The following is a 12,425-nucleotide window of genomic DNA, read 5'->3' as shown; positions in this document are numbered from 1 at the left end:
ATTGATTTTCACTGCACGACAGATGTCTGTGCACAGCTGTTTAATCCAATTCCAGATTCACTCCCCAAATCCCATTTTGGAGAGCATATCCATCATGTACACGTGCGATATCCAGTCGAAAGCCTTCTCCTGGTCTAAGCTGACCAGACAGGTGCCCAGCCCCCTGTCCTGCACATAGGCGATGGTGTCTCTGAGCAGTGCAAGGCTGTCAGAGATCTTCCTGCATGGAAATATAAAGGTTTGGTCTGGGTGGATCACTTGCCCCAGGGCAGACTTTATTTTTTGTAATTCTTTATTTATCTCACTATGAACCATATCAACCAATATATTTACAGATGCATCTCTTTAAATATTCACAGTGACATTTTCTCTTTTTTCCCCATCCCTCCCTTCCCCTTCCCACCCCCCTCCAAAAACAGCAAATATTGAACATATAAAATACAATAAAACAATATCCTCATACAAAAAGAATAGAAACAAAAAAGACCTATCATCTGCTTATACACATTAAATCCGATCGTGTTTATCTTCTCATCATTTTAGGTGGTGGTGGTCCGAGGCCTGCTCTTTCTGTTATGTTCCATATATGGTTCCCAGATTTTTTCAAACATTGTCTTTTAAATTAAATGTGATTTTTTTTCCCAATGGGAAACAGTTAAACTTGGTTATATATTCCATTAATGTTTATAGCCATATAGTCCAACATGGCTATCTTATATCTTTATTTTCACTTTTTTTCTGCCTCTTCACCACTTCCATCCCCTTTTTATTCCATTACTGTTTTTTAAAGTTTTCCTTTTTAATCTCAATATATGACAACGCACTTAAGACATGAAATACCCCAACAATCCCCACATGCAATAACCCTTTAACCCCAAATGAACCTCCCCTCCTTGGATTGCCCCTTGTCCCTTTCCATTCGGTTTGCGAACTTATTCGCAAGCATCAACCGATTTTGCAGTGACCCTTATTCTCCCCCACCAACCTTCCCGAGAATACTATTTTCCTATACTTATAACAAAGCTCTCTCTCTTTTTTTCCTTCTTCCCCTTCTCTTATCCATCTTTAAATCTTTATATATACATTATCTTTACTTTATATTTTTACATATTTTTGTCTATTTTCTTGCCGGTCTTCCTTCTTGTCACTCCTCCTCCTCTCTTCTCCTGTGCTGCAAATGTTCACCAAATTCTTGGGCTTTCTTTGGGTCTGAAAACAGTCTATTCCGTTCCCCAGGAATGAATACTTTGAGTACTGCTGGATGTCTTAATATAAAGTTATACCCTTTCTTCCATATAATTGTTCTCGCCGTGTTCAATTCCTTCCTCTTCTTTAAAAGTTTGAAACTTATGTCCGGGTAAAAAAATATTTTTTATCTCTTGTATTCCAATGGCTTATTGTCTTCTCTAACTGTTTTTCTTGCCTGCTCCAGTATGTTTTCTCTTGTCGTATATCTTAGAAATTTTACCAATGTGGATCTTGGTTTTTGATGTGTTGGTGGTTTCGGTACTAGTGCTCTATGCACCATTTTGATTTCTATTTCTTCATGTGAATCTATCATTCCCAGCACCTTCGGGATCCATCCTTTTATAAGTTCCTTCATATCTGACCCTTCTTTGCCTTCTTTCAGGCCCACTATTTTTATGTTGCTTTGGCTACTGTAGTTTTCCAATACGTCAATTTTTTGTGACGATAAATCTTGTGTCTCTTTCATTTTTTTTCGCTCTCTTCCAACTCCCCTCTTAAATCATTTATCTCCATTTCTACACAGCTTCTCGTTCCTCCACATTTTCTACTCTTTTCCCTATTTCAGTCATGACCAACTCTAAGCTTTGCATTCTGTCTTCAGCTCTTTTCATTTTTCTTTTGATTGAACTAAATTCTAATGATAGCCATTCTTTTAATGACCTCATTTGTTCTTTGAAAAAGGCTTTATCTGAACTCTTTCCTTCTATTTTACCTTATTATTTCCTTTGAAATTCTTGGTCTTCTTCCTCCTCTTCTTCTGTGTCTGTATCTATGTCTTTGTCATCTTCTTCTTTTCTCTGTATCTATGTAACTTCATCCTTCTCTGGTGAGTTTATTCTGTATCCTTGCTGGACCTCCAGCTGCTGTGTCCTGCTGTTGGGCCTCCTGCTGCAGGTCGACCCATTGTTCGGTCTCCCGCTGCTGGGCCTCCTGCTGCAGGTCGTCCCCCTGTCAGTCACCCCGTTGCCGCTCACCCTCTTCCAGCCCTTCATTCTCCTTCGCACCACTCGTCTTTTCTTCTTTCTTGCTTACTTCCCCCAGCCGAACGCCCCAATATAGTCGTCTCTCAGCTGGCCGCTCTGCAGATGGTCGCTCCCCAGCTGAGTCCCCCTCCCATCAGCGTTAACCTTTTCTTTTACTTGTGCACTGTGCACGCGCATCTCTTCGCGCATGCGCAGTTGCGCACCTCTTCTTGGCTCTAAGAGCCATTTTTGAAGTCTGCCAGTCGGGAGGACATCGCTCCTCTGGGGACTCATCAACACCGGAGATCGGCCGCTCCTCTCCATAGTGGCTCCCTGCTGCGACGTGCAGGTAAGGCCTTCTTCTTCCTTCTCCAGTGACTTTCCTTCTTCCCTTTTCTCTGTTATTCTTACTTTTTCTCTTTAGGGTGCCATCTTCTGTCTCTTCTCTGTAACTTTATCTTTCTCTTGCTGTATTTTATGTTTATTGAGCTGTTTTTTCACACTTTTTTTTCTTTTCTCTGGAGAACGGTGGTTCCACCTGACCAGCCACTACTCCATCATGTGACTCCTCCCCCCCCCCTCCCCACCCCAGGGCAGACTTGATTTAATTGCCAATGGTCTTGGACAGGATTTTGTAGTCAACATTTAGCAATGAAATGGGGCTCCAATTCCTGATATCCTCCAACTTCCCCTTCTGTTTGAAGATGAAGGTGATTATGTCCTTCCTCATGGAGTCTAACATGCTTCGTACCAGGAGTAGAACATTGTATACTTCCAGCAGGTCCGGGACCACCTGGTCCCACAGAGTCATGTACAACTCATCTTGGCAGGCCATCGCTTCTGGAAGTCTTACTCGACCCAAAGGAATGGGTCCCAGATTAATTTACTGATCAAGACATTCCCGATTGCTGTCGTCTAAGACCTCTGTGATAGAGGACAAAAGTTCTGGGAGACCATTCTGTCTGTAGCTTTCGGGTCATAACATGCTGGCATAAGAAGATCTGCCGATCCTCTGTTTGCCCATCTGCGAGGATGTGACTGAGCCATCCTTTTCCTTTGGGCTGCGGATCACAGAGCTCCCTCTGTGAACCTTTTGGAAGAAGAAATATGAGGACATCTCATCCTACTCCACTGTGCAGTCTCTGGATCGGAAGATAATCTTGGAAGATTCTAAGGTTAATAGCAAGGCTTGCCTGTTCTTCACCTCTCAGAGTTCCTCCCTCACAATCATCCCTTTCAACTGCAGAAGGAGGAGTTGCTGCAGGTCAGTTTGGAGTTGGCTCAGTTCCCACTGTTTCTCTTGCCCTCCGAGGATAAAGAAGCTGTTAATGTTTTCCTTGGTCACTTCCTACCAGGTCACTGGGGAGTCAAAAAAAGGGTTTCACGGTTCTCAAATCAGCATAATTCTTCTTTAGTTCCTCTACATTCTCTGGGGTCAGCAACTTCATGTTCAGCTTCCACATTCCCCTACCCACCTTTGGTCCTCCTGTAGTAATGTCGGTAGTTCTGACCGTGACAGCCTTCGACACAAAGAGAAAGTCTATCCAGGACCGGGTTGAGCCGTCCGATCTCGACCAGAAGGGCTGCGGCTGTGCTCCACCTGCAGGATTGTTGAAGGCGTTGCTCAGCTGTGTGTCCTTAACCGTCTCCATCATGAGTCTGGAGGATCAGTCCAGTCTGCTGTCGGCACTGCCAGATTGTCCAATCACATTGATAATGTACCGTAGTTGAAGTTCACCGGCCAAAACAACTGGCCTAGATGTTGTCAGTAATGGAGGAAGTTGCTGGAAGACAGCCAGCCTCTCACTCTGCATGGGCAAGTAGTACATGTTGATCAGTCAGAGTGGGGTGTCACTGTAATTCAGGTCCACTACGAGAAGACGTCCCCCAACCACCTCCTTAACTTCTGTGATTGCAAAGGTGTCTCCCTGCAGCAAGATGCCCAGACTGGATGCACAATGTTGTTCTTCCTTCAACCTTCTGATAGTTTCTGAGTGTGGCACCCACATTCCTGTAGGAAAATTACATCTGCCTTGACTTTACCAAGGTATTGTAAAGTGTTAACATATCGTGTTGTGTGTTTAGCACTGCACATGTTTAGAGCTGCAAATTTAATATCCATTTTTTTTGTTCATAAGAGTCCTCGATTCACAATCCTTACAGACCAGTCAGTGTCCATCAGCCAGAGCCCACATGCCCATCACTTTGGTGAACTTCAGTATGATTGCAGGCTCAGGAACAGGGTATGATCTTTTTGACATTTTTTTCCAAAAAATAAACTTTATTCGCAATAGATAATGTGCAATGCAAGAGAAAAAACCGTTCAAGACTTTGCATTCAATCTTATTGAGTAAGTTATTTACAAATCTACTCAAAACTTTTACGTAATGTCAGTCATCTCATATCGAGTAAGTTATTTAAGTTACAGGAAAAACTGTACAGAAACTTTTTATGTTGTGTCAATCATCTCATGCTTGTACATTTCACGTTTAACATTGTTGCTTTAATACTCATTCACCACCCCTGCGGCACCTTGTTATTACTACTCCCTCTCTCTGTTGGTTTAAGGAGCTTCCCTTCAGTGTCAGCCGCTCTCACTTTGGCTACACCAAGCCTCAGCACATATTCCTGCAGCCTGGAATGTGCCAGGCAGCAGCATTCCTGGACTGACATCTCAGTGTGCTGAAAGACCATAAGGTTTCAGGGCGACCAAAGGGCGTCCTTCATCAAGTGGATGGTCTTCCAGCTGTTCTGGATGTCCAACTTAGAGTGTGTCCTCGGGAACAGTTCGCAAATGAGGGAGTCCTCTGCCATGCTGCTGCTGGGGATGAACAGTGACAGAATCCCCTGCATCCCTCTCCGCACCCTCCTTGCAAAACTTCATTCGGCAAAGAGGTGGGCGACAGTCTCCACCCCACTGCAGCCATTCCGAGGACAGTGTATTACATCAGAAAATAAACCATAGTACTTTTTATTTAACTGATGGTATGCCCTCTACTTGTTTATACAATATATTGTATATAATATACATCAAAGTAGTACATAGAACAATCTGTCCTACAGTACAATGTTTCAAGACACAGATGTAGCTAGATTTTCACCCTCAGACAGTACACAGAAAACCAACTCCTTGCACTGAATTATATTACGACATTTGAAAACAGACTCATCAGTCTTGAGTAAATGATTTGCATAATCCTTTGTGAATTATGCAGCTACAGGACAAATTACTTTCTCTGTTCTAAATCTCTACTCCACTCTATATGCACCTATGTAAAAAACAGAGATAGATGAGGTAAATGAGGTAATTTCAGAAATAGGTAACAAAAAAGGTTGGGCCAAAGGAATAGTCATTAAACTTTTCTGGAGAGCAGATAGAAGGGAGGTTATGTCCATGAATGGGACAGAACATATTCATCTGAAGAGAAACGATTAAGGAAGGTAGGTCACCATCTTGGGGTGATGGCTGAACAAAAGAGAACACCAACAATAGGCCCTTTCAAACTGCTGTGTAAAATGGGGTTAACTGGGCATGCTGGCGTCACAGGGAAGCCCATGGCTGAAGTGCCTGCTGCAATCAGGGGGAGAGAAGGGTTGCTGCCGTGGGGCATGGCGTGGGTGGGTGGTGGGGGGGAAGGTCACTATCACAGGGGGGAGAGAAGGGGGGGGCCACAATTGGGGAGAGTGAGGTTGCTGCCATGGGGGGGGGGAGAGGTCAGTGTTGCGGGGGGATAGAGTGGGGGGGCCACTAACTGCTGCTGCTGCGAACGTCACTCCGGTTCACAGTGATGGCTCAATGTTTGTGGCAGTGGGATGTTGCTGGGGGGGGGGGGGGGGGTGAGGGCATGTGATTGATGGGGTGGGCGTCGTTGATGGTGGGGGTAGCGACTGATGGGGAGTGGATGACTGACTGGGTGGTGATTGACTGTGGGGGGTGACTACTGGGGGCGGTGGTGACTGATGGCCAGTGGGTGGGGGTGGCGGGGAAGACTTAACAATAGTTTCCATGAGTGTGTGACGTGTCACTTTCCACGTGATTGCGGGGGTGGGATCCCCCTTAAATCGCCAGCTTGACGGTTTAATGGGTCGATCCCCTTGCAGTTTAAAAGGTGCTTCCAGCACCTTTGCCCCAGTATTCACGCCTGGGTCCCAGGAAGGCTACCCTGATGCTGCAGTTTAAAAGAGCCTAGTGTTTCAGGCCAGAAGCCTTCATCAAGATCCAAAATATTGACTTATGAGTTCTTCCAGCAGATCGTGTTTGCTTCAGATTCCAGATCTGTAGCCTGTGTGTCAACATTAATGCTTCTCCTCCTTCATTTCTTCACCTGCGTGTCTCAGGCTCCAATCTGGTGTTGTTTTCTAGATGCCCCTCCTTTGGTTGGAGTGGAGAATGACTCCCCTAAGTCAGCATTTGTATCTAAATCATAAATATGGAAAGAACTTGCAATGATATTGTTTTTGCCTCCAAAGGACAACTGTGTACACTTTACTGGTTCTGAGTGTAGCTCCCTGCTGATCTCAGATTTTTTTGTTCAATATCTGTAGCATCATCAAGAACTCAGCACAATTACTTCCCCTTCTTTCACACCAATTAACAATGTACATTAGCTTCTGCCATCTTATATCTTTAACTTGTGGGTATTCCTGTCACCTGACTGTTTCTTTGAATGATGTCCTGTACCTGATTATGTTCACGGTATATCATTGAAAATGCATTGGGGGGAGGAACAGAGGAGAGGGGGAGGAACTTACTCATATTCTGTGTCTGTTATGTGATTAATCTGTACCAACCAGGGAAGCTATTGGCTCCATTTGGCTCTGATCCATTAGATGATCACATTGGAGACCTAAAGAGTTGAGACATCATTTAGAGTCCTGTGTTCACTTCTTTGTCTACACCTCAGGAAGGTTAAATAAGCCAAGGAAATGAACAACATGTGAGAGTATATTGTCACATATGCAAGTACAATCATGCTGTATGAATGTTAGAGAGTCAGACTGCTCGCAGAAGAAGCCCTCTCATTGTACGAGGTATTTTGTGACAAATAAACTTAAACTTAACAAAAACAGGTCTACTGGAAGAACCGTCTGTCAAGCTCCATTTGCGGGAAGAGAAATGGGGACCTCTGAGCTGAAACTTTGATTTTCCTTCTACAGAAACTAAAAAAAGTACCCAAAAATTCTTACTTGGTGCCAAGTATGTAAGATACACCAACTACCATATAATAAATTGCCACAATGCACCATGAGACAGACAAGGAGATAATAAACCTAAAAGAATAGTTAAACAAATAAATATTCACTGTTGCGCTTAATTCAAAAATGGTTTCATTTTCAATTCAAAGTACGTATATTGCAGAGAGACTGTGATTATGATAATCAGCAAATATCTGGAGTTAAATGTGGCAAAATAATTAGACTTGAACAGATCAACCAGTTGTAGCTCTGGAATTCTAAAATCTGCCATTGTTCTCCATTAATGCCATTCCATTTGTTTGCTGACATATTCCAAGATTGATTCTACAGCAAAGAACCCGTGAGAGTTCATTGTCATATAAATAAGATACTCTGAAATTCTTACTCGCTGCAGCCACACACACTGTAGTTACGTAAGAATCTCTACTGCAACAACCAAAAAAAAAGTAGAAATGCAAGACAGAAAAAGAGATAATAAATATTAAGTATTAGATAAATTGATATTAACAGAAAGAAGTAACATTTCAATCATTTCAATTTATTGGTGGTCCCAGACTCGTCTATGGTTTGGGTTATACTATACAAAGTGGTTCAAGACCCTGATAGCCGTTGGAAAAAAACGTACATGAGCCTAGAGTTGCTGGACGTCTGTACCTTCTGCCCAAAGAGAGCAGTGAGTACTGTACAGTGCAGAAACAAGCTCCTTAGACTTTGATCTAACCACAAAGCAAATCAAGCTGATCTGATCTGTCTGCCCATGATCCATATCCATTTATTCCCAGTCCATTCATGTGTCCTTCTAAATTCCTCTTAAACATCACTATTGCATATACTTCCACCACCTCCCCTGGAAGCACATTCTAGGCACCTACCACTCTTTTGTAAAAACTTGCCTTGCAACTCACTTTTAAACTTTCCCCTCTCACCTTAAACCTATGTCTTCTAGTATTTGAACCCTGGGAAGAAAAACTCTGACTATGTACCTTGGCCATGCCCCTCCTGCACCTCTCCATTCACCCCCCCTCCCCCCAGGTTTTATATACTTCCACCAAATCCCTCAGCCAGCATGATCTTGAGGAAACAGTCTGAATTTGTCCAACTTCAGTCGAGATATAGTCCCCATCCCAAAGATTTTAAACTGTAACCTGTCCAGGCCAGCTTCTATTTTTTGAGAGTAGAAGATCAAGAGTTCACCATAATAGCAGCATTTAAGGTAACTGATGGAAATGATAGAGTAGGTGAGGGTTGTTGGAACAAGAAAGCATGATATTAGGGAACTGATGATGAATTTATTCAGAGCTTAATGAATACTGGTATTCTCTCCCCAATCTGGGATCAACCCATTGCACAAAGTGAGGCAGATTGATATTTGTGGGTGAGGATATTCAGAGTTATAGATAGGAGATTGAGTTTGAAGGGATAAATTCAGGGGATGGGGTAGAAAGATGGGCCCTCTATCCTCGTCTGTCACTGTAATTTCTGTGAATTAAGTTATCACACTGTTTTCCTTATGCAACTCTTTGCTAATGAGAATTTGCTTTGATTTTCAAACTAAATTCTGTAGTGGGAGTACTTATGAATGATACTGTGTGCAACAGTTCAGTCAACAATACTTTCTTTTATTTCATAATGCTCTTGTATATCCATTTGTGAGAGATTTTACCTGAAATTTATATGCACATTTTGAATATGGAACTGGGTAAAAATTCACACAAATGTTTGTACTACCAAATAAACATGACTGATTCTCCATCTCCTTTAAATGTAGCCCAGAAAAACCAGATGAAAGTTTTCCCTGTAACCAGCATGAGGGTGTTTCATCCAGGTTCATAGCAATTCCAACACAAAACTGCTTTTAATGCCACAGAAATAGCCTTTGCCTGCTTTCTCAGGCTCTTGTAAATGAATGAAGGTCATTTTAGCAGAAAATTATAATGCCTGTCAATTGACATCTGTAAAAGTGGATATTCATCTTGGGATTGTGCTGTGCACATTGGCTGCTGTGTTTTCCAGCAATGCAACCAGGGCTACACTTCCTACTATCGACTGCAGGATAGTCTGCAATCTGTAAGGCTGCAATATACAATGTAAATGGTTTCTTCCTTAAATTCTCCTCATTCAAATCAATATTAGCTAAACTGGGGTAGGTCCTTAACTAGGGAATGAACTAAAGGGACCTTCATAATGGAGTTTCTCAGAATAGAGTGTGTTTTATCTATAATGTGTTTCTTCACAATTAGACAATGTGTTTTAATCATGTGTTTATTATCCCTGTATTCTGTATTCTCAAAAGATGTCAGTGTTAGTGGAGTGAAATGCAGATGCTATGATTAAAATGTGTTTCTTCACAATTAGACAATGTGTTTTAATCATGTGTTTATTATCCCTGTATTCTGTATTCTCAAAAGATGTCAGTGTTAGTGGAGTGAAATGCAGATGCTATGATTGAAATAAAAACACAAAAATACTAGAGGAATTTAACAGGTCACGCAGCATCCACAGGAGGTAAAAATATATAACAAAGCTCGGGCCTTGAAGAAGGGCTCAAACTTGAAATGTTGATGATATCTCTTTGCTTCCTTTGGATCTCAGTGTTAGTGAATGGATCTTTCCCTTGGAATATGATGTCCATTCATCCCATCACTCAAAGCTGCTTCCTTTCCTCAAGCTCTCTTTCTTTTAGTTGTTTCTTTTTTTACACATTTTTATTGAGTTTAATATATAAGCATATATCTTAACTCAATCTAGTGATAAACATAATGTATGCAACCACGTCAGACAAATTATTTGGAATGTTTTAATAAAATATTAACGATTAAAAAAAGAGAAAAAATACTAAAACCAAATTGACCTAATTTACCCCCCCCCCCTAATCAAGGTTACCTTATATGTTTAAAATGAAGAAAAAAATTATTAATAATGATGTGGAATCTCTGGTGACTCCTGGAGAACAGACAAAGAATTACTGGAATGTATAATACTTATTGACTCTTCCAATTATAAAATCAAATTCTAAGAGTGGGTCCCATAATTTCATAAAATTGAAACTTTCTATCTTTAATATTATATCTGATTTTCTCTAAGCTTAAATAGGACATGACATCGTATAACCACTGTGTATGAGTAGGGGATGCATCTCCTTTCCATTTCTGGCTCTCAATGTAGTAAAAGCTAAGACTTTTTCTGAGATGCCGATAGAGGTTCATCTGAGTTGAGAGAAAAACCAAAGAGAGCAATTAATGAACAGGGTTCCAAGTTAATCTTGAAAATTATTGATAGAGTTTGAAAAATCTTTCCAAGATCTCTCTAAATTTGGGCATTCCCAAAGCATATGAATCAGAGAGACACTGAAAATTTTACATTTCTCACAAAAAGGATCAATGTCTGCATAGAAATGGGATAATTTAAGTTTAGATATATGAATTCCGTGCATGACCTTAAATTGTAATAAGCAATGCCTTGCACAAAATGAGGATTCATTAATCGAGCTGAGTGTAGAGTACCGATCTTCATCTGAAAAAGTTATACTCAAGACTTTTTCTCAATCTCTTTTGACCCTAGTCATTGTGACTGAATTTAAGATCTGTTTTTTAATGAACGATTTTATTTTCATGGTGGATTAATAGCATGTATTTATAATACTTCTTTCAGCCATTTCATGCATCAAATGGTAACTTTCATTGAAATATTTATCCCAACCCTTGCTGCTCATTCCAATCAATCTCTCTCTCTCTCTCTCTCTCTCTCTCTCTCTCTCTCTCTCTCTTGCGCTATCCATCTCACTCTCTGATTCCTCCATTTTTCATTATGGCCTCTCCCACTCTACAAGCATGCGGGCCAACTCTTGCTCCTCTCTCCCATTTCACTCTCCCCTGCTCCCTATCTCTGTTCCTCCTCTCCCCCTCTCTCCATAGGAGAGTGAAATGGGAGAGAGGAGCAAGAGTTGGCCCACAGCTCATGCTCATGCTTCAACTTCTCAGCTCATTTTTTTCATTGTGACCTCTCTCATTCTACATACACATCCTTTGCTTCCCTGGTTAGGTCTCGATATATTGACATAAAGTAATCTGGTGAAAATGCTATCTCAGATATCTTACCTGACAGATTGACAGATGGCGGAGCTTGCAGTATAAACAGCTTCACGGATTCCTCCTGTCTTTTCTCTCCAGGGCCCAGTGGAAAGGAGAGGGCAGTGTGCGAAGGCTGTGATAGGGTGATCTTAGACCGGTTCCTTCTGAGGGTGAATGACAGCTTTTGGCACGAGCAGTGTGTGCAATGTGTTGGGTGCAGGGAGCCCCTCGCCACCACTTGCTACTACAGAGACAAGAAGCTCTACTGCAAACATGACTACGAAAAGTAAGTGAGAAACAATCTGCTCATTAAATAAATGAAAACGTACAAAACCCCCACCCATTATGGGACTAATGTTCCCATGTTTCTGTGTGTCCATCTCCATGTACTGTCATCGCATCAAGCAGAACAGGCAGGCCAGCTGTTGCTTGGTTTCTGTCGGTGCCTCATTTGAACCAAGACTGACAGCAACCTCAAAGGGAGTGACTCCTCTCCCACTGTGCCTCTCTTTCTGGGAGAGAAGTGGGATGAGACGCCTGTGACGGAGTAAATCATGGGCATCCAGTGTATGCCACCACTCTCTCTCCAAGTATTCAATGGCACAGTGTCTTAAAATGCAATGGGCAATGCAGTCAAACCTGTCCATGTGAAGGAATGACTGACTCCCTGCTTTCTCCTTGTAGCTGAGCTTATGAACAGTGGTAGCAAAACCACTCAACTCACTGCCTGGTGGTTGGAGCTGTGTTCTCTATTGAATTAGGAATGTTTTATACTTACATAAAAATACGCTGATTCAGGTAAATTTAATAAAACTGGTGAATTGAGTCAATGGATTTGTTTGTGAGAATAAGAATATTAGTCCATACTGGTGACTTGTGATGTTGTGAAGAGAGTAATAGGTGTGAAATATTTATACCATACAGCAGCATGATAAGCACACCTTGCACA

The 12,425-nt window shown here is 41.8% G+C and overlaps 1 protein-coding gene across 1 annotated transcript in view; it reads left to right on the top strand.

Moving 5' to 3' along the window:
* The first annotated feature begins 10,837 nt into the window (after window positions 1–10,837).
* The window catches only part of LOC138765298 (LIM homeobox transcription factor 1-alpha-like), a 301,003-nt gene continuing 299,415 nt past the window's right edge, over window positions 10,838–12,425 (top strand). Inside the window, exons 1-2 of the mRNA XM_069942342.1 lie at window positions 10,838–10,905; window positions 11,511–11,762. Of these exons, the coding sequence (XP_069798443.1) occupies window positions 10,838–10,905; window positions 11,511–11,762 (320 nt within the window). The remainder of the gene's footprint in view (window positions 10,906–11,510; window positions 11,763–12,425) is intronic.

Source organism: Narcine bancroftii, chromosome 5, assembly GCF_036971445.1.
Source record: "Narcine bancroftii isolate sNarBan1 chromosome 5, sNarBan1.hap1, whole genome shotgun sequence".
NCBI lineage: Eukaryota > Metazoa > Chordata > Chondrichthyes > Torpediniformes > Narcinidae > Narcine > Narcine bancroftii.
Note: the sequence above shows the minus strand (reverse complement) of the source record. Positions and strands in the feature narration are given on the sequence as shown.